Source organism: Alosa pseudoharengus, unplaced genomic scaffold, assembly GCF_046254945.1.
Source record: "Alosa pseudoharengus isolate Yale_2024_CS ecotype anadromous, Long Island Sound unplaced genomic scaffold, YU_APseudo_1.1 YU_APseudo_1.1_scf_66, whole genome shotgun sequence".
In the NCBI taxonomy this organism is placed as follows: Eukaryota; Metazoa; Chordata; class Actinopteri; order Clupeiformes; family Clupeidae; genus Alosa; species Alosa pseudoharengus.
In genome coordinates this window covers 2,044-23,620 of record NW_027468855.1, presented here as the reverse complement: position 1 = coordinate 23,620, position 21,577 = coordinate 2,044, and the positions used below count along the sequence as shown (strand labels likewise).

The 21,577-nt window shown below is 41.1% G+C and overlaps 1 protein-coding gene across 1 annotated transcript; it reads left to right on the top strand.

The window, feature by feature from the left end:
* Positions 1-15,968, top strand: LOC143109037 (spermatogenesis-associated protein 20-like). The gene is made up of 4 exons (XM_076271620.1): positions 1-137; positions 4,804-5,003; positions 5,596-5,676; positions 15,312-15,968. The coding sequence occupies exons 2-4, from the start codon at positions 4,890-4,892 to the stop codon at positions 15,480-15,482; spliced, it is 366 nt and encodes a 121-aa protein (XP_076127735.1). The 5' UTR covers positions 1-137; positions 4,804-4,889; the 3' UTR covers positions 15,483-15,968.
* Positions 15,969-21,577: the final 5,609 nt, after the last annotated feature.

Below are 21,577 nucleotides of genomic sequence, written 5' to 3'. Positions count from 1 at the left end.
CACACAGGCAGTGGAATGGCTTAAATGGGCAGAAGAACTCCAGCAGAAGCAGGACCAACTGTTCTGGGATGACCAAGGCAGCGGTTACTTTTGCAGTGACCCAAGTGACCCCACTGTGCTTCTAAGACTCAAGCAGGGTAAATCTCCTCTTCAAGTTGCCCTTAGTATTTGGGTTATTCTGTGTCAAATCAGGCAGAATGGTTGCAGAACCGTCTCAGATTTTGCTCAAAGCTTGTCGACATAATGTTTAGGTCCCAAAACTAAGACCTATAAAATAATTGTGTTAAATTCAAATTTTTTTATGCATTTTTCATCCTTGATTATTCATCGTTCTCACACTCTCAAAAATGCCTTATCTTGGAAGCCATATTTGGACGAAGTGTTATTCCTGCCCAAACTGTGTAGGATGGAAGAAAAACTTGTTGACTTGACCATTAAAAGTTTGTACTGCATGCCCATTGATTTAACACTTTGAGTGCCAAAAACGCAATATTGTGTTTTTTGTTCCCATGCGTTGAGTGCCAAAAACTCAATATTGTGTTTTTAGCTTTTTTTTTATTACGAAAATAGACACTCTAACACACCTTAGGTGCGATTTTAGATACTCTATGATGAATAGAACTGAAATAGATGACGATCGAAAACTCATGAAAACGCACGATCAGTGGCAGTCTCGCCAGGTCTCGCTAGGTCAATTCCCGGGAACTTTACAGGCAAGTTGGTTAATGCTGTGCCAATATTTGAGGTCTCCACATTAAATGCACACTATGATACTGAGGATCAAACTAGGTGTGATTGCATTTTTGGTTAATTTCATAGGACTGAAATGGTATGTGGAGTAGTTAGAGGAATAGCTCAGTGTAATGATTTAGTGTGCAAGGTGCCAATGTTGTACCATGTTTCATTCATGGATTAATACGCTGAATTTATTTTGTATTCAATATCAATTTATTATTGGTAAAACAATAATTTTGACTTATCTATTTATCTATAGTGCAACATTGGCAACTAAAGCTCATACATTGAGCTACTTCCACATAGATTTGTATCTGCCTATTAGCTATCCCACATACCATTTTAGTCCTTTGAACATGACTGAAAATAGTGGAAAATATGTGGAGAAACTCAAATATTGGAAAAACATTAATAAAATATTATGTATTGAAAGGAAAAATAATGATCAATACCAAAAGTCATTCTTTTTGCACATTTTCCAAATCTAGGGCCTTATAGGAAATCAGTGAGAATGGCATACACATTTTTAAGGGTTGTCATTCTGAGAACATGTTTGTCTTCCATCCTACAAAGTCTGGTCTGGCTATGAATGATACTTTTCACAATATCAATCCCCAAATATTGCTTCCCATATATTGTGCTTTTCAGGCTATAAAACTAAATAAATATCTAGGGCTGAAAAAATATGGATTTGAACAGAAATATTGGTAACACTTTACTTGACGGGTGAGTTCATAACACATTCATAGCAGCTGTCATAAACTGCACATAAAGCATTCATGACTGTTTCATGAGACATGACTCAACATTCATACCAAACCTTTCATGAATGTGGAAGACAGAATGACAACAACTTGTTAAAATAAAAGTCCAACAATCACATGAATTCACCCGTCAAGTGAAGTGTTACCGAAATATTTTACAAGCCTTGGTTTTGGGACTCATTCATGACATACACAAGGTTTAAACAAAATCGGAGACGGTGCTCTGCTGTCTAGACTGGTTATTTACTTACTCACGTTTATAGCAGTTACAAGGTATGACCTAGACTACTCCAGAGCAAAACATACAGTATTTTGGTCAAACCTTACTTGGATGGTCTCCTATAGACCTGTCCTTCCCGGATGTCACAATTGTGTTTGATTTTTTTTTTTGCGATCAAATGACTAGCCTTTTTCCCATTAAAGCCCATCTAAGCTCTTCATTGTTATAGCAGGAGACAAATGAATGACAGAGAAAAATAGCAAGCAGACAGATTATGTGTATCAACATTTTTCTTTGTTATTTTTTGTGATCTCAAAGTAGCACTTCTGTTATGTCGGATTAAATTTAGTGAGCTAGGTACCTAAAAGGCATGCAAAACTTCAAAACACCATGCAATGCAGGCAATGTGTTCAAGCCATTATGTAATTTCCCCCTCTGATCACTATCAAACCGTTTACTGCTGTTAACGGTGTGTACAAAGCCCATGCTGATGTTTTTACTGTCAGCCCAACCCCCACACGAAAAGGCCTATTAGAATTTTGGCCCATTTGTCCTCACTTTTCAGAATCTGGTCGGTGGTCACCCTATGGACTATCCAAGTAAAGTGTTATGATATAAGTATAATGACAAAATAGTATCACTCTAGCTGATATGCATGATGACGTCCACACATATTAACTATTACAATATTAATGCTAATATTGTTATATATACAGTTAACTTTATAGTTCTCATTTCTTTTGTGAATGGCTCTTTATCCAACTGTTACCACCTTTACACCAGATTCAACTTTCAGAATTTTTTTAAATGTATTTTACAGTCATGAAAAGTACCTGTAAGAAACGTGGCAATCATAAACATCTCGAGTCATGTCTAGAAAGCCAGGGTTGGTATTATAGCGTTTCCCTGGTTCAGGTGTGCTGCTGAAACTCACGCAATCACAACAAATTGAACTGACCTCTAAGCCAGATGGCACCATAAAAGTGGCACAGGATTGATATGTGGGGGGTGAGAATATAGAAGCAAACCATTGCAAGCGTGTTTGACTAAGTAAGATAGACATACGAAGGATTTTTCATCCTGGGAAAGTGACTGTGACATTCTAGTGGAGCTGGGCATGGGAGTGTAGACATCAGGGGCTGTACTGCTGCTACCACACAGAGGCAGAGACCAGAGGCCAGCCTCTGTCCTGTCACAAAGACAAATCACCTCCACAGTGCCACGCCATCCCTGATTTTACACCCTGTCCCTGGAGCCGGTAGTGTTTAACCTCCATCTGCCATGCTTTCACAACATGGCATCCACAAGAAAGAGATAAACGGCTTACTGGGAATGTGTATAAATATGTGGACTTTCTACAATGTGTACCCAGCCTGGAATGAAATCTCCTTGAGGTTTGTTTTTGCCTTGTGTGTTTGTGACAATGTTATATGTCACTGCATATACAGTAATGCAGGTGGTCATCATCCTTTGATAAATTGGTACATTTAAAGTGGGATTTGTGAAAATCATTACTAGCAAGAACATATGAAAATGAAATCGACATGATCAGTTTTGTGGAATGTTTTACACTAACTGACTCGTGTTCGGAGTCTGTTCCCCCCAGTCTGATGTGATATGTGCCTGCTAGTCCAGAAATTAAAGTCTTTTTACAGGTATCTAACATGAAAAGGGGTTGTTATGATGAGACATGGTTGAGACATGGTTGACAATGATGCAAGGCTGCTGGGATTCTGCTGCCCTAATTAGTGCCATGTGAAATGTATGAATGCTCTTAAAATGTTGTGCCTTCTGTTACATTTCAGCTGCATTATGAGCAAAGTTAGCCTGACGTTGTAGTCAGAATTTGAGTCTGATGCTGCTCCATTGGGACGTGATTATAGAGCGTGTTTCAATCGATACAGGTGGGAAAATGCCTCTGCACTCAATTGGATAGACCTAACCAGTCAGAGCAACAGAATAGCCTAACATGAGCTGTAGGAAGAGCACCCGAATCATCCTTCTTCTTCACAAAATTACCTTTGAACTGGAGAAAGGTAAAAATCAGTTGTTTAACTTAAGGGGAGGTGAAAAATGAGTAATTCCCCAAATGGTGAAATATCCCTTTAACATTGTTTTCTGGTCTTTTTTAAAAGTTATTGTTCTGTCAAAGTCTAAGACAACGAAATACGTAGCAGGTAATTCCGTTCACATCAATGCTAAAAACAGCTGGGGAAGGGTGTCGCAAACCCCTCGAGCAAACAGGTTGCCAATCAGAGATTTCAAAGGAGAGAACAACATGCCACAATGCAAATACACTGTTTTCCCTTGATGAAAGTGAAACCAGAGTTTTTCCACATATCCAGTTTGGCCGAAGTTTTCAGAAATAATCTTTCAGTGATAAAACCTCCGTTTTTGTGTACCGGTAAATGAAAGGCCAAACCGCATGGAAATAATATGCATTTTTCCTGTGGGGTCTTAGAAGCCATCTGTCGATCTTCTAGCCACAGAGTTTTTGTTGCAAACACAATCAACCTAAGCGTGCTCAGATGATGTGATAGACGAGGCACTGTTGCTCATTTGTCCATCATCGTACAAAGCCCAATTTGATTGGTCCAAACAGCTCTGGTTCGGGCATAGTTGCTCTACAATGGAACAAGTCCAGACTGAACTTCCCGACCTCAAATGTTGTTGGCGGGGCTAAGTTCAGCTGGCATCCAGGCTAGGCCAAAGTCCTTTTGCACTCTTGTAATAAATGTGGATCAATACAGAATCTTTCATGTGAAAACTCAAACAACCAGCAATTTTTCCCTGTATGTTTGCTTAGTTGCCTAAGGATCTCCCACACCTCCTACTATTCATATAATATGAGGTCAGCAGGTACACAACACTCCGTGCCGTCTCTCACTGGACAGTAGATAAAGCCACTGTCTCCCATCACTTAAGCCTGTTTCAGAAACAACATGTTGATTTCAAGCCAGCCCGTAAACTGCTTAAATGTGGGGAGCTTACTCCTGCACCAGTGAGAAGTGTTGGTGTAATCAATCTTTGTAGTAGTTTGTAAAATCAGTTACTCTGTTTGAGAATGTTCTGTGCTGTTTTCAGATCAGGATGGAGCAGAGCCCAGCGCCAACTCTGTGTCAGCTCGGAATCTGCTCCGCCTCTCTCACCTCACGGGCAAGCAGGAGTGGATGGAGCGCTGCCAGAAACTGTTGGCAGCCTTCTCTGATAGGCTGGTGAGAGTGCCTATTGCCCTGCCAGAAATGGTGCGGGGCCTCATGGCTCTGCACTACTCCCTGAAGCAGGTATTTGTCTTTTGCCTCAAGGCTCTCTCCTTTAGAAATTGAGTTGATTGATTTGTATCTTGTCTCACTATTTTAATGTAGCTGAAAGTCACAAGACTATACTGAATATGGCCAATTATTTGTGAATGTTACCTGTGTAATTTGTAGTTTTGAATGAGATGTACAATTATTCCAAATAAGCATGAGAAGCGGAGTCGAACTTCAATTCATATGTCAGGAAATGGAATGGAGACTTGAGTGGGTGGCAGCTGACAGAAGTTCAAATTAAGTTTCAGCGATGAGAATACTACTTTTCCAAACTTTATTTCCCTTTTCACCCCAGACCTAGTGTGAAGTTAATAACGGGGAATAACAGGAGAAAAAAAATCCTGTCATGACACATCAGTGTTCACTTGCAGAGGTGGCGCAAGTGTAGGAGGAGGGAATAACAAGCTGAAGGTCCAGACGGAGGCCAGATGCTTCCAAAGCACACCTGCTCACCTCATTAGCACAGAACACAGGCAGCCTTGACCCCCTCTACTGCCCCTCTCGTTCCCTTTCGCGCTCTCTCCCCTTTTTCCAACCCTCACCCACTCCTTTTTTCTCTCAACAGATCGTTATCTGTGGCCAGCCTGAAGCAGAGGACACCGCCAACCTGATTGCCTGTGTCCACACCCTGTTCCTGCCTCATAAAGTAAGTCTTTCCTGAAATCTTTTCCGTTTTGATGGTAAGAATGCACAGGAAGGCCTTGGATGCCACCAACAGCAGCATTCTAATACTTGTTTGCATCTTTGACATTTGGATTTGTATAATTCATTCACATACTGTGGATACATATCCATAAGATTTATTCATTTGACTAAAATTGTGGTATGGAGTGAAATGTGTACTGTACTCAGCTGATCAAGATAAAAATATAGTTATAGTTGTAGTTATAGAGAGGTGTCCCGATATATGGAATTAACAGCTTCATCCTCAATACCAATTTCAGGATTTTGCCTGAAATTGCACAGCGCCTGCTTCAGAGGCCACTGTTCCCACCTTGTCTAGCCTATAATCAAATGCTTGACCTCTTTGGAAAGCTGAGACATTGTAGTTTCTTCAGAGGTTAGAATATTGTTTTTTTATTTCTGTCGGATAACAAGCATCTCTGAACTGACCACATTTCAGCCCTCTAGGTCACTTGATATGACTTAGAAACACAACTGAGCCCTAACACCAGGTCTTGTGAAGCTGTGTGCAAAAGTAGATCAATATAGAATGAAATATGAGTACTTTAGACCATGATTTGCCTAGGTACTGTATGCTCATGCGTTTTGCAAAATGCCTTATGGAAACTCCCCATAGGACTTTTGGTTATCCAAAATGCATACTGACAATCAAATGCTTACTGCCTATGAACCCCTTTGTGTAGAAGCATAATCTTGGTCTCAAATGAAAGGTAACACTTTGAGGTTTCATGATTGTATTTGAATTGTACTTCAGGGGTTCTGATATGGAATGACTACACTAAATATGGAATAATTACACAAAAATATAAATCTTTGCAATTTATAGTTCAATTAAATTGGTGTGTATAAGATGGACTATACATCTGCACAACTAATATTGGATAAAATAACATGATTATTTAATTTCTTTGGATTCCTGTGAATATTTCAAGACCCAATATGCTATATCTAACATATTGCTAAGGATATACACTGCAGCTAGAAGGTAGGGAAGCACCAAAGGCGGATTTTTGTACTATATATAATACACTTATGCTTATTTTTGTGCATTTTCCCTCTTAAGTATAGGCTTGGTTGGATGTGTTTTTCTAAAAGAATACAAAATGATTAACCTCAGCATGAGAGAGATTGTTGTCAATACAAATTGATGACTGGATAACACTATGCGAGCCCTCGACAGTAGTTCCAAAATACATCTACTTTTTATTCAGCTGCATTCAAACTGTGTTTGTTCACTTGAGGGATTCACTACGGTCTTGGGTATGCTATTAACACAAAAGGTTTCTGTTATACTACTGGGTGAGCACAATTGCAAGAGACCACAGAGATCGGGTTTCAACAGAGTTTAATGTCTGACAAACTAAACAGAAGCCCACAGGCTTTACTTCAGAGAAGTCTTTCAGTCAAAAAGTCATAACACACAGAAGATCCATCCAATAGAGGAATAAACAAAGAAACAGAAGTCCCGGTACAATTCACAAGAGTAGATGCAGGAGGAGGGCCAGTAGTTCACAAATCCAAGGCAAATAATAGGTAATCCTTACAGACCGGGTCGATAGCACAGTAGCAGGCAGCACAGGCGTAGAATCCACAGGAGCAGAGTAACCACCATCCACGAGGGCGAAAACCCTGACTGAGCATAGAATAGCAGACAACAGGGACTTAAGAAGGCCACACCAAACGAGCCACAGGTGAGCCTCATGATCAGTCACAGGGTCTCCCCGGGTGATCTCCAGGGGCTTGAGCCTTCTGGCGGCATCTCCTGGCAGACCGAGGTGTGACAGTACCCCCCCTCCTACGACCGTCCCCCGACGGTCCCGGGACACCAGGATGGCCCTTCTGGAAGTCGAGGATGAGGGACTTGTCCACGATGTGACGCGCAGGCACCCAACAGCGCTCCTCGGGACCATAGCCCTCCCAATCAACGAGGTACTGCCATCCACGGCCCACCCGGCGAGAGTCAAGGAGACGCTTGACAGTAAAAACCGGACCACCTGCCACAAAACGAGAAGGCGGGGGCAGGGGGGGAGGAGAGGTCAAAACAGGCTTCAATAAGGAAACATGAAAAACTGGGCTCACCCTGAGAGATCTTGGCAAGGCGAGCTGGTAAGCCACCGGGTTGAAACGCCTCACAATCTTGAAGGGCCCAATGTAGCGCGGCTTGAACTTTTTGGACTCCACACGCAAAGGGAGATCCCGTGTGGATAACCACACCCGCTGGCCCAAGCAAAACGACGGCGTTGCCCTCCGCTTGCGGTTCGCATGACGCTGGCTGCGTGCCGAGGCCCGCTCCAAGGCTGCCCGGGCCCGCTCCCAGGCCCTCCTACATCTAGCTACGGCGGCTTCAGCAGAGGGAACATCAACCTTGGGCTGCTCTGAAGGAAAAAATGGGGGTGGATACCCAAATTGTACCTCAAAAGGGCACATACCTGTGGAGGAGTTGACCAGCTGGTTGTGAGCTATCTCTGCCCAGACAAGCATTCGACTCCAAGCCTTGGGGTTCTCAGAGACCACGCAACGCAGGTACTGCTCCAGTTCCTGGTTGATCCTCTCAGTCTGCCCATTGGACTGGGGATGGAACCCTGAGGAGAGACTGACCGATGTGTTTAAAAGGGACCAAAAAGCCTTCCAGTACCTCGATACAAATTGTGGGCCCCGATCAGACACCACATCGGCCGGGACTCCATGGTAACGGACCACCTCTCTCAAAACGACATCGGCAGTCTGCTTGGCTGTGGGTAGCTTGGGAAGAGGAACAAAATGGGCAGACTTAGAGAACCGATCTACAATCACAAGTATCACAGCATTTCCCTCCGACACAGGCAACCCGGATACAAAATCCATGGAGAGATGGGACCAAGGACGACTGGGGATGGGCAGGGGGTGAAGCAGCCCTGCAGGAGCAAGGTGGGATGCCTTTTGAGTGGCGCACACAGTGCAAGCTTGGACATAGGCAGACACATCCTTACTCATGCAAGGCCACCAAAACCGCCGCCGGATGAACTCCACTGTCCGCTGTGATCCTGGGTGCCCAACCAGATGATCATCATGGCCCCACCTAAGTACCCCTGGACGTGCTGCCGTCGGAACAAACAAGCAGCCAGGGGGACCACCTCCTGGGTCCGGTTCCATCTGTTGAGCCTGAAGGATGGAGTCTTCCAAGGCCAGTCGCACCTGCCCAACCACACGGCACGGAGGGATGATACTCTCAGGAAAGGGGTCTTGCTCAGAAGCATCGTGTTGGCGGGAAAGAGCATCTGCCTTCGTGTTCTTACTGCCAGGCCTGTAGGTGAGGATGAAATCAAAACGGTTAAAGAACAAGGCCCATCGGGCCTGGCGGGAGTTAAGTCTCTTGGCCTCCTTCAAGTATTGCAAGTTCTTGTGATCCGTAAGTACTTGGAATTGATGGGTAGCCCCCTCCAGCCAATGTCTCCACTCCTCCAACGCAAGTTTAACGGCAAGCAATTCTCGGTCCCCTGCATCATAACGTTGTTCTGTCGCAGTCAACTTACGAGAATAAAAGGCACAGGGATGGACCTTACCATCGAGAGACGATCTTTGGGAGAGAACTGCCCCTACCCCAGTGTTGGAGGCATCCACTTCCACCATGAAAGGAAGGGTAGGGTCCGGGTGCCGAAGAACAGGTGCAGAGGTGAATCGCCCTTTCAGGGAGATGAAAGCAGCTTGGGCATCTGCTGTCCATCTAATCCTGGACGGACGGCTTCGGGTGAGAGCAGATATAGGAGCTGCAACAGAACTAAAATTACGGATGAACCGTCTGTAAAAATTGGCAAACCCAAGGAAACGTTGCACTTGTTTAAGGGATGTAGGCTCCGGCCACTCGACAACAGCCTGCACCTTGCTGGGATCCATGGCAACACCAGTAGGGGAGATCTGGAATCCTAAAAAGTATGTGTTAGACACGTGAAATTGACATTTCTCCAACTTTACATAAAGTTTGTTCTCCAGGAGAAGCTTGAGCACCTGCCGGACCTGCTGGACATGCTCTCCGAGATCCTTAGAAAAGACGAGAATGTCGTCCAAAAAGACAAAGACACAACGGTTAATCAGCTCCCGCAACACATCATTAACTAGGGCCTGGAAAACAGCTGGACAATTGGATAGCACGAAAGGCATCACTCTGTACTCATAGTGTCCACTAGGAGTGCTGAAAGCCGTCTTCCACTCATCACCACTTCTGACACGAACTAGGTGGTAAGCATTTCGCAGGTCCAGCTTGGAGAACACCTTAGCTCCTTTAAGTAGGTAAAATGCTGTAGACATCAAAGGGAGGGGGTATTTATTCTTGACAGTAATCGTGTTCAAGGCTCTATAATCTATGCAGGGGCGCAAGCCACCATCCTTCTTCGGTACAAAGAAGAAACCAGCTGAGACTGGAGACGTGGATGGCTGGATCAGGCCATTACTCAGAGCCTCCTGAATGTACTCCTCCATTGCTCGGGTCTCGGGCACAGACAGTGGGTACAGCCTACCTCGTGGAGGTAGGATGCCAGGCAGGAGGTCAATTGCACAATCATAGGGTCTGTGGGGAGGGCTCAGTCATGCTGTTATACTACTGGGTGAGCACAATTGCAAGAGACCACAGAGATCGGGTTTCAACAGAGTTTAATGTCTGACAAACTAAACAGAAGCCCACAGGCTTTACTTCAGAGAAGTCTTTCAGTCAAAAAGTCATAACACACAGAAGATCCATCCAATAGAGGAATAAACAAAGAAACAGAAGTCCCGGTACAATTCACAAGAGTAGATGCAGGAGGAGGGCCAGTAGTTCACAAATCCAAGGCAAATAATAGGTAATCCTTACAGACCGGATCGATAGCACAGTAGCAGGCAGCACAGGCGTAGAATCCACAGGAGCAGAGTAACCACCATCCACGAGGGCGAAAACCCTGACTGAGCATAGAATAGCAGACAACAGGGACTTAAGAAGGCCACACCAAACGAGCCACAGGTGAGCCTCATGATCAGTCACAGGGTCTCCCCGGGTGATCTCCAGGGGCTTGAGCCTTCTGGCGGCATCTCCTGGCAGACCGAGGTGTGACAGTTTCAGATACTCCATTTAATGGCTCATTAAATAACTATCTAACATTTATATCCCTTGTTGTAGTATCAAAAGGTAATAGTGTAAGGGAAAATGGCCTTTTACATTCATTATGCATAGGGGACTACTCCCCCATTTTTCAACTGTTTTCAATCCTTTTTTACTAGAGAATATCAGTATGCAGATTAAACAACACTCTCACCCATTGTAATACAAGCTTTATTTAGACTAAACATGTTCATGTAAGCACCAAACTACTAGCTAATTTAGCCTTATTTGATGTCCATCCTCTTGTGCAGTTATGCAGGAAACCTCACACTTCTCCTTCCCATCTGTAATGCCGGAATGAGACACAATAGTATATCAAGTGAAAGGGAAAGCCACACAGCACATAGCTCTTCCCTAGAGGTCTGTTGAATTAGAAACCTTATGGGAATCTAGTTCATGCGGTCTTGGGATTTTGCATGATGACCATAGGGATTTTTGTAGGGAAAAAACACTTAATAGCTGTCTAGTTAGTATCTACCCAAGGACCAGCATCTCTCTGCCCATGCATATTCATCTTTTAAAAGCATAAATTAAAGACATAAATGTTGAATTTTATTCTTTTAGGAAACCAATGTAGATCCTGATGAGGTGGTATGTATATATTCCTTGTCGCAGGGAAATGTGAACTGTCGTGTCTCATGGTTTGGTGAAAAAACGGCAAATCCATGAAAAGGGATAGCAAAAATTTGTATTGAGTAGGGAAAGAAGGCAGGAAATATGTTTGCTTCTCAGACAGCTGAAATGAAAATGAAATTTCCTTTACTATGATTGAAAGAGCCAGCCAGTATTGCAGTCTTGATTGGAAAGAGTATTTAATATGGTGGGAGATCACAAATCTTCACTCTGAATTTGCTGAATAATGATTATGTTATTATACCTGGACAGTAAAAGCAGTTTTCTCACTTGTATTTGTTTCAGTGCAGCATGTTTCAGTACAATGGAAAATGAGCACTGCATGAGTCTGGTAGTGATCAGATTATGGAAAATTGTGGAAATTCACCTTTTCAAAGTTACAGCGGATTGGTATTCAGTCTGCACAGGCTTTTATATTTGATGTTTTTGGTGATTGAAATAGAACATGTTTTCAAATGTACAACACATGACACAGATAACAAGGATGTGTTGGATCTTTCCTGACATTTGCGAGATGTTTTGTCATGTTAAAATGGCATGTACTGTACTGAAACCTAGTTGCACACCGACTTCCAAAACCCAAAGATGGTTAATGCAGTCTCAGTACTGAAGATAATCAACCACTAGAAATGTAACATTTAACTTATGAAATATATATGTGCTATTATGATAATTAAAATATGCATGTGTTAAATATAGATATACTGTAAATCACGCACAGCCTACATCTTCTACCACTAATATTGCTACTAATAAGAATAATATATATTTTGCATTTGATAATATTTTAATTTTGCCCTTGCAGCTCTACTTACAAATAGGTAGCAGCATTAGAGAGGTGTTGACCACTGGACTATGGTGGTCATTTTCACCATATTACATTCTATAAAGGAAATTCCCTTTAGAGACTCATGATATGCATAGAAATAATAACATCCCAATTTTATTTCATGAGGAGTTTCCATCTTTGTAACAGTGCATTCGTTTTTAGCTTTATTTTCTGCTGTAGCTGATTCTCTTCCTTATTAGACAGAACAGCAGCATATGAGATGGTAAAGTCTGAAATATTTCTGTATGTCTTTGTGTACCAACATGTAGAAAAATCCTAAATTAGAATGCACTAATAAAAAGCCTCAGTTCAGAGTTCTATATGATGCATGAGCCAAATGGATTGTGAGAATTCCCTCCTTCATACAGTGTCATGTTGATATAGTGGTCTGTGTGTGAAATCATGATACATTAGGGAGTGCATTGTGCACCCCTTTTGATGTATTTTGAACACTTTTTTCTGAAAATATTTGGTGAAAATGTGTATAAAAGTAAGAGGGGTGAGAGACCGTATCTACTCTCCATGATACATTAAACACAGAGACAACCAAATGTTTTCTGATTTACATCTAATTACAGTATCATCTGTTTCTATGTAATAGGCACTTAGTTTAACTGTAGGCAATGAGCTGTGTAAGAATTTGGTTTTGGTTTGGTCGCATGCATATTTATTAGTTTGTTTTACAGCCTGTGATCCCTAAAATCTAGAAATATCTTCATTTAGCAAATCACTATTGTGTTTGTAGGTATGAGTCAGTGACTACAGGAGCATGGTAGTTTTGTTATGTGCAATTTGTTATGTTTATGTGGTATGTTTTAACAACCAATTTTAGTATCATGTATACACCTCTCCCCCCCCCCCCCCCCCCCAGACTACAGTATAATATGCATTTGGTCCAAGAGGGCCAACTATATCCCCAAAAGACACCAGTTAGAATGTTCTGAAGATTTTGTTCTAAATATCTAGAGGAACAAGGCAGAGGTTGACTTCACATGAGAGTTTGTCATCTATGTTTTTGTATGTCTCACGGAAATGGTGTGACGTTCATTTACAAAAGATTTTCCTTGTGTGTGTGCAGAGCGACTCCTACGCTGCCCCACCCATGCCTGTCCCTGTTGGAAAATTAAGTTATGTCTGCGAAGATCTCCTTTAGTAAACCTCCATACATAAAAAGAGGAAGCTTGTTGGTGGTTGATTGTTGCTGTTTTAAGTGGATTTGTGGATTTTAACGGTAGCATTGCAAAGGCTCCTGAAATAAGCTGCAGGGAGCATGCACCTAACCTGTTAGCCTACCCCACAGTGGAAAATGTAATGTTAGCCTACGCACTCATAGCATTGCTATTTCATCATTTTCAACCGTTTTTTATTCAAGGAGATAATAATAATAATAATAATAATAATAATAATAATAATAATAATAATAAAGAGGAAGGGCTATTATTGTTTATTGACAGATTAGAAGATCATGGTATCAGGAATGACTTCTTATCTGATAGTACTAAGCCTCTGCAGCCTCCTTGTACAGTTTTTGTGTTAAGCAAGTATAAATAGAATGATTTATATAATGATTATTATTTTTATTTATTTCTTTTTAAATGGTGCTTCTGCTGCCTTGGCTATGTTGACGATTGTGCTTGACCATTCAACATGTAGGCTTCTTGTGTCAATTATGTTACTTTGTGCTTAAAGCACCGCCTCTGACTCATAGGATCTGGTTACATATGTAACCATTAATATAGCTATGGAACACAATGATGTTGACATGTCCCATTCTTCACTCAGACCCAAATAAAGTCAACCCAGATAATTGAGTGAATAATGACTCTGTGTGCCACCGGAGTATGCTGACAACCTAATGCTCACCGCTGGAAGTTTTCTTGAGTTCAGTGAGTGAGTGAGTCTCTAAAAATTCCCTGAACTAATCTAATTTTGTGTGTGTGTTTGTTTTGGGGAGTTGTCTGTATGTCTGCTTACCTGTATGTCTGCTTACATTCATGTGTGAAAGTGTGATGATAGGCTGAGCAGGGCGCAGATGTGGAGGTGTGTGTCTGTGTGTCTGTGTGTCTGTCTGTCTGTCTGTCTGTCTGTCTGTCTGTCTGTGTGCGCGCGAGAGAGTGAGCGAGACCAGACAGACCGACTCATGGGAATTTTGAGGTGAAATGGTTTGTTGTATAGAGAAGTGACAACACACAGCGAGTGTGAGCTTGACAGTGGGGAAAGGGGGAATCCAGCTACTGCTGTGATTGAAGCAGCATGTTTTTTATCCTATTAGGTCCTTTGAGACTAGAGAGGAGAGACCTCACCATTGTGACCTCAGCTAGCCTGCTGGCCATGGTTGTCTGTATGCTGGCGCTCTCGAAGTAGAACACAGTGATGTCCTCACATCTGGGAGAATGTAGCCTCAGGTGACACAAGTCACGCAGTGATGCAGAAGTCCACAGTCTTGTCCTGTCACAATCAATGAGCTATTCTGACACATGAACAGTTATCCTGACCTGTCACTTTTAGCATTGCATTTAAAATGTGAGGGTTCCCATCAGTAATGAAACATGAATGACAAAACACCTGTAAAAAGCCTCTTGATGATTCCTTTGGTACTCTCCATAATCAACTTGCTAGTGTGTGGATCACCAGGATTTCTCATAGTGTGACATAGACTGCGTGGGATTTATTGCATCAGGTTGATGGTTAATTTCCCCCTGAAAGGGGATAATGTAATAAAATGCTCAATGTCATTTATTTTGCAGAGGAACATCAGCTTTTAACTTCAATGGACATTGATGGCTTTGCAGGTCCACTGTGTGGTAGTGTAGTGTGTACTGGCTTGTGTCACCATTGAAGTTCTGCACCACTTATTCCCCAAGACACACTCTAGTGTTTAATTGTGTTCAACTAGCCCTGTTGCAGTGATTCTCTTTCTCTGGGTCTCTCTGATTCTTGGCATATCCCGTCCTGTCTTCAAATCCACTTTCCTCACTGTCCTCTTCTAACTATTCCTTTCTTTGTCCCTTTTCTGTCAACACAGGTCCTGTTAGTGACAGATAGCGACACCGATGGGTTTCTGTACCAGCGACTGCCCGTCCTCTCTTCACTGCGTCCACTTGAGGGCAAAGCTACAGCCTTTGTCTGCCAGAACTTTACCTGCGCCCTGCCTGTCACCTGCCCAGAGGAACTCCGCAGGCTGTTGCTGGAATGATGCCCACCGTCACATATGCACTCCGATACGCACAAACTTAAGTACCCACTAATGCTGTCAGAAGGCCCTTTTGGGTCATTTAGGGAGAGGTCAGTCATCTAATTTAAATATAACCAGCGTAGCTATCATGAGAGATACTTACTCTTGGATTGTTTTACAGAGGAAGTTGAGTTGACACTGGAGACAATGGGTGAAGAACTCGTTAGTGCCAGGCATTACAGTAAGGTATGGTAGAGCCAATTAACCTTAACTCATTAATTTGGAGTAACATTTGTCTCAGTCACCTTATAGTCCGAAACCACTGAGGACCTAAGCCACATGGGACCAGCTGGGGCTGGTTGGTCAGCTGAATCAAAAGGTCTGTGCAAGACTTAGACTGTGAAAATTAGAAATGGATAGTGAATCCACTTGATCTTGAATTAAGTAAAATGTGAAATACAATGTATGGCACACTTCAGGTAAAATAAAGTTATCTTGAGTAGTTACCTTCAGTTATTTGTGTTTTTTGTATTTTGTGGTATAAAGCCAACATGGCGTTTGGATGCCAGAAGTTAATGTACCTCGAGGTATAACATTACCACCTTGAACGTGCATTAACTTTTGATACCCAAATGCTGTGGAGTCCATTATTCTGCTTGACTGTTGCCACACTTGCATTGTGTTGATACTCGACATCACAACCACGTCATTTCCTCTTGTTTGTTCATTAAAAATCTATAGAAATATATATTTAAGTGTTACACTGAAGTTGATGACAGCTGGATTGGAGTGCAAACTACCAGCTGGCTCATATCCTTTAGACTAAATGGCCAAATATTCTGTTTCATTTTTTAATTCACTTCAGTTGTCCATATATTTGTTCTCACTGAGTTTTGCAAATATCTGACAGTTAATTGATGTTCTAAAGAGTGCCTCACAATAGGAAATTCAACCAAGCAGTGATATAAATTGATAATAATAATAACAATAGTAGTAAAACGTTTCCTAATATTTCATGGCAGTGGCTCCTGCTTTGTCATAGTATTCAGACTTACATTAAGTTGCTTTTTGAACATAGTTGTACCAGACCTCATGTCTGTTGAAGAATAACTTGGTCCTCGTGCCCTGTCTCATCCATGGTTTTCCTCAGGGATCTGAAGCTCTGGGAAATGCCTGGTCCCCCAGGAGGTCATTACAGTATACAGTAAAGGTCTGCATGTCTGCTTTGCTACCTGTTCCCGCTCCCTCTGTAATAAGGTCACTAGAGAGGCTTAGCAGCCTCCAGCTGTAGCAGCCCACCAGCCCTCTGTGATGAGTAGTCGTGGGCAGCAGGAAAAGATGAGAGGCTGGGAGATTAACAGAGGAAGTGGTCGTGGAGGAACAACAAATGTGCTGAACAAAACAAAGAGTGCACTCACCACGGGATGGAGGACAAAGGAAAGATGGTGGTGTAGAGGACAAAGAGGATGTGATGCAGAAGACAGAAGAATAAACATAAAAATCATTGTCTATTTTATACAGAGTGCTGATGTTTATTATGAGGAAGTTCTGTACTCATCTGATGCTCCTAGCTATGTTGGAATACATGTTAGTGAACCTTTTTTCCTGGACATATCCAAAGCTCACTTTTTCATGGGTGTATACTTTTAGAACACAGTGACCCCTGTCAGTGTCACCCCTGTCACAGTCACCTCTGCATGGACAAGCTACAGTATCTCTTTCATTTCATACATTGAGAAAATCAGCTTGTGTATGACTAAAATGTGCTCTGTTGACTAACCTGTGTCTGCTCTCTCCCATATAACAGAATCATTGTCAGCCAACGCTGATGACTGTGATAGCATTGCTCCTCATCATAACCTCAAACATCAACACTTACATCCAGCAAAGGCATGTAAGGTAACCTACTATACCTAGCTCTGTTCACTCACTTCTCTCACTTGCTCTGCTCTGCTCTCCTCTTCTCCTCCTACTGTAGACCCCACTGCAAGATGCAGCTGCTGTCTGTCTGTCTGACCTGCTTGCAGCAATCATCTGAACTATTTTACTTTTGTGCCCTGCTCATGATGCATTACCCAGTATATTTAGTATATGGAGGTGCATCCTATTTACCCACTAATAGGACGCACCCATGTGAGATGACCCTATAGTGTAAGGGTAGCCAGCGAGCACAGTGAGTAAACCTGATTCCCCACACCTTAAGAAATCAGACCAGACACTAGCACCCATCAGACCAGACACCAGACACTAGCACCCATGGGTTTCAGCCTCCTTGCTAGCGGGCCCACCTCCCATGTCTAAGGTTGTGACTCCAGAGCGGGAAACATGCTTGTCTAAGCAATGCAGGTTACTCTTGCTGTAGACGGGCTGTCAGGCACTTTGAAACAATGGTTGTTGCCTTATTAAAAATTACATTTTAATAAATTTGGCCTTACATGTGCAGATCACCGAAGATTGAAGCAAAGCTTCTGGGTGGTTCCACATTCGAGTGGTAACCAATTTGTGCACATTACTTTAATAATCTCAGATTACAAGCACACAACTAGGGATGTAACGGTATGAACATTTAACCTCACGGTTATAGTGACCAAAATTATCACGGTTTTCGGTATTACCACGGTGTGTTCAATATGTTCAGAAAGCACTGATAGGCCTACACAAGCTGAAATAGTTTCAAAAAGTGTCCCTTTCACTTTTTTCTTGGTCGTGTTTAATTGACTATGTGCTTATAGCTGAACTTACCCTACCATCACTTGGAGTTTGCTATTTCTGTTATTTGTATCCAATGAGTGAGATCAAAGTAAGCGTTCGAAATAAAACTTTAGGCTACTGTATTCTCCTGATAACGTGAGTGGAATGGATTTAATGTGGGCGCAAACATAAAAAGACGCAGGGTACAGTGCACATTTTGCGGTGAAAATGTTCTGCCTTTTAAAATCAGGTGTAGCCTAATCCGAATCGTAGTTAAAACCATCAATTTTTACCAATTTTGTTTCATTGTACCAGGTCTACTGTATGTCAAAAGCAGGCTCGGATGAAGCTTGTTGGATTAAACACACGGTTTCCACACTGCAGTAATCAACCGTGATAATTATGATATTTGAAAAGAAAACGGTAATTGTTATGGTCAACACGCAAAAGAGGATCCAACAGCCTCTGGGGCACTCGTGAATACAGGGACTTTCCTCAAAGCTGCACACTGATAGGAGCCATAGGTGAGATGAATAACCAGTGCATACAAATATTGTTGCACTGATTTCTGATGCATTCTATCTATCTATCTATCTATCTATCTATCTATCTATCTATCTAGCTATCTATCACTCACTCACTCACTCACTCTACTCTACTCTACCTCTCTACTCTACTCTATTCAAATCAATGAGCTTTATTGGCATGACAGTAAGTGTTACAATGTTACTCTCCTAATAAGTATTTGATTTGAGTGTCATTCTGTAGATTTCAAAAATGTGGGATTATTTTTTCAAATTTTGTGAAATATATTGATCTGATGTTTTCAAATTTTTTACAATGTAAAAGGAAATGTTTCTCATTTTCGATTTCTTGTGTGCAGCATGTGCATACCCTCTCCTCCTTTGGTTGCCATGTTTGTTTGTGGCGGCCTCTCTCTATGGCCAATGTGTGGTCACTGAGTCTGTACCTAGTGACTGATTTTCGGATCTGGGGGTCTTTTATGATGCATAAATATTCAGCCATTTTATAATCTCTTTCTAGTGATTGATACACTTCCATTTTACTTTGAGTTTTAATTGAATTTTCCCAATAATGTATGTACTTTTCTTTTTGTTGTGTCATGATTTTCTTTGGGTGTATTGCATTGGTGTTAGAATTTAAATTCAAGACTAATTGGCTGAGGGCACTCTTTGCAATATTTTGCTCTTGACACCAAAGGGCTTGGTACTTATAGGATTTTGGGTCACTAGACTTCAGATGGTTATAAAATTTAACTGCTCTTTTTTGAATTTTTTATTATTAATGGGAATTGACCTAATTCGGCTCTTGCTCCATTATTTGGTTTTGATCTGTGTAATTTTAGTATGCTTTTACAAATTTGTGTATGAAGTGATTCTATGATTTCTTTTTCCCAATTCTGAAAATCTTGATTTCTTAATGGTCCCCATATCTCACTCCCATATAGCGCGATTGGTTCGATTATATTATTTATTATTTTTAGCCAGATTGGAATTGGTATTTCATATTTTATTGTTCTTTTGATTGTGTAGAAAACTTTCATTGCTTTATCTTTTAATTCTTTTATAGCTAGATTGAAATTTCCTGTTGACGTGATTTTTAGACCTAAATAATTATATGAATTTGTGTGTTGAATTATTATATTGTTAAGTTTAAATGATGATTTTGTTCCCTGCCCCCTGGATCTATTTTGGAATGTCATGATTTTTGTTTTTGCTATATTTATTTTTAATGCCCATGTCTGGCAGAATGTATTTACTAGTTTTAGTAATTGTTGCAACCCCTCTTCAGTTTTTTGACATAATTACCAGATCATCTGCAAATAATAGACATTTTACCTCTGATTCTTTAAGTTTGAACCCTGGGGCAGATGAATTATTAAGTTCTTTTGCCAATTCATTTATATAAATATTAAAGAGTGTGGGACTTAATGGACAACCCTGTCTAACCCCTCTTTGCTGATGAAAGAAGTCTGTTCGTGAGTTACCGATTTTTACTGCGCATTTGTTATGTTTATACATGGACTTTATAGTGTCGAATGTTTTCCCTCCGATTCCATTTTTAAGTAGCTGTAGAAAAAGGCCTTCATGCCATACCGAATCAAATGCCTTTTCAAAATCTATAAAACATGAATACATTTTTGATTTGTTTTGGTGTGCGTGCTGCTGGACAATTGTTTGAAGAGTGAACAGGTGATCTGATGTTCTTTGCTTTGGTATAAATCCAATTTGGCTATTTTCTAAGGTGTTGTGATGTTTTATAAAGTTTTGGATTCTTTTGTTTAGGATTGAGCAGAATAATTTCCCAAGATTACTATTAACACATATGCCTCTATAATTGTTGGGATCAAATTTATTTCCATTTTTATGTATTGGGGTAATTAGACCTTGGTTCCAGGTTTCAGGGAAGTTACCTATAGTCAGAATTGCATTAAATAATTTAAGTATAACCATTCTAAATGTTTCATCAATATGTCTAATCATTTCATTTGAGATGCCATCAATGCCACATGAAGTTTATGCATTGTTTCTATTAGTTCCTGTTCAGTTATATAAAAATCAAGGGGGTTTTGATAATCTTTGAATGTTTCTTCAAATATTTGCAGTTTCTTAATTATTTCTAATCTAGTCGGGTTTACATTAACATTTTTATATAGGTCTTCAAAGTGTGATTTCCATATTTTTCCATCCTGTAGAGCCAAATTGTCATTAGTTTTATAAAGGGTGTTCCAATTTTGCCAGAAGCTGTTAGTTTTTATTGATTCTTCCATATTTTTAAGAATGTTATTTGTGTGTTGATCCTTCTTTATTTTCAGGATTTGTTTGTATTGTTTGAGGAGTTCATTGTATTTAAGGCGTATCTCTTGATTATTAGGGTCCCTGTTTTTTTGATTGGAAATAGTTCGTAGTTTTTTACGTGAATTTCTACATTCCCTGTCAAACCACTTTTCTGTATTGTGTTGTATTTTGTTATTTGGAGATTTATGTCTTTCCATATTGCTCATTATTGCTGATTGATGAAATATATGTGTAATATCATATACTAGTGAATTAATACCTTCACAATTCTGGGGGTAAATTTTGTTTAAAGCCACATTGAGTAAGGTTTGAGTGTGTTGGTAGCTGATAGCCTTTAGGTAATTATCTTTGGTGTCCTCTGGTGTCCAGCGTCAGCTTCTCCGTCAGGCATGACAGTTGACTTGAATGAGACTCGCTGTCTACTCTCAACTGTCTGATCTCCTCTGACATCAGGGAGAGCTGTTTGATGAATTCCTCCCTTTCCCTTCTCAGTTCTTTGATTTCCTTTTTCAGCGCCACCATATCTTTTCCATAATCATCCTCTTTGTCAGTTTTAATGTATTTAGTTGGGGTTGATGCCAGGCAATTCATGGTCTCTCTCAATTG

What these genes read in the sequence shown, in the direction of transcription:
- LOC143109037 (XM_076271620.1), top strand. Translation starts at nt 4,890, where the DNA reads ATGGAGCGCTGCCAGAAACTGTTGGCAGCCTTCTCTGATAGGCTGGTG. An exon ending in TGCACTACTCCCTGAAGCAG is followed by an intron (nt 5,004 to 5,595) that starts GTATTTGTCTTT and finishes TTCTCTCAACAG; the next exon opens with ATCGTTATCTGTGGCCAGCC. An exon ending in CCCTGTTCCTGCCTCATAAA is followed by an intron (nt 5,677 to 15,311) that starts GTAAGTCTTTCC and finishes CTGTCAACACAG; the next exon opens with GTCCTGTTAGTGACAGATAG.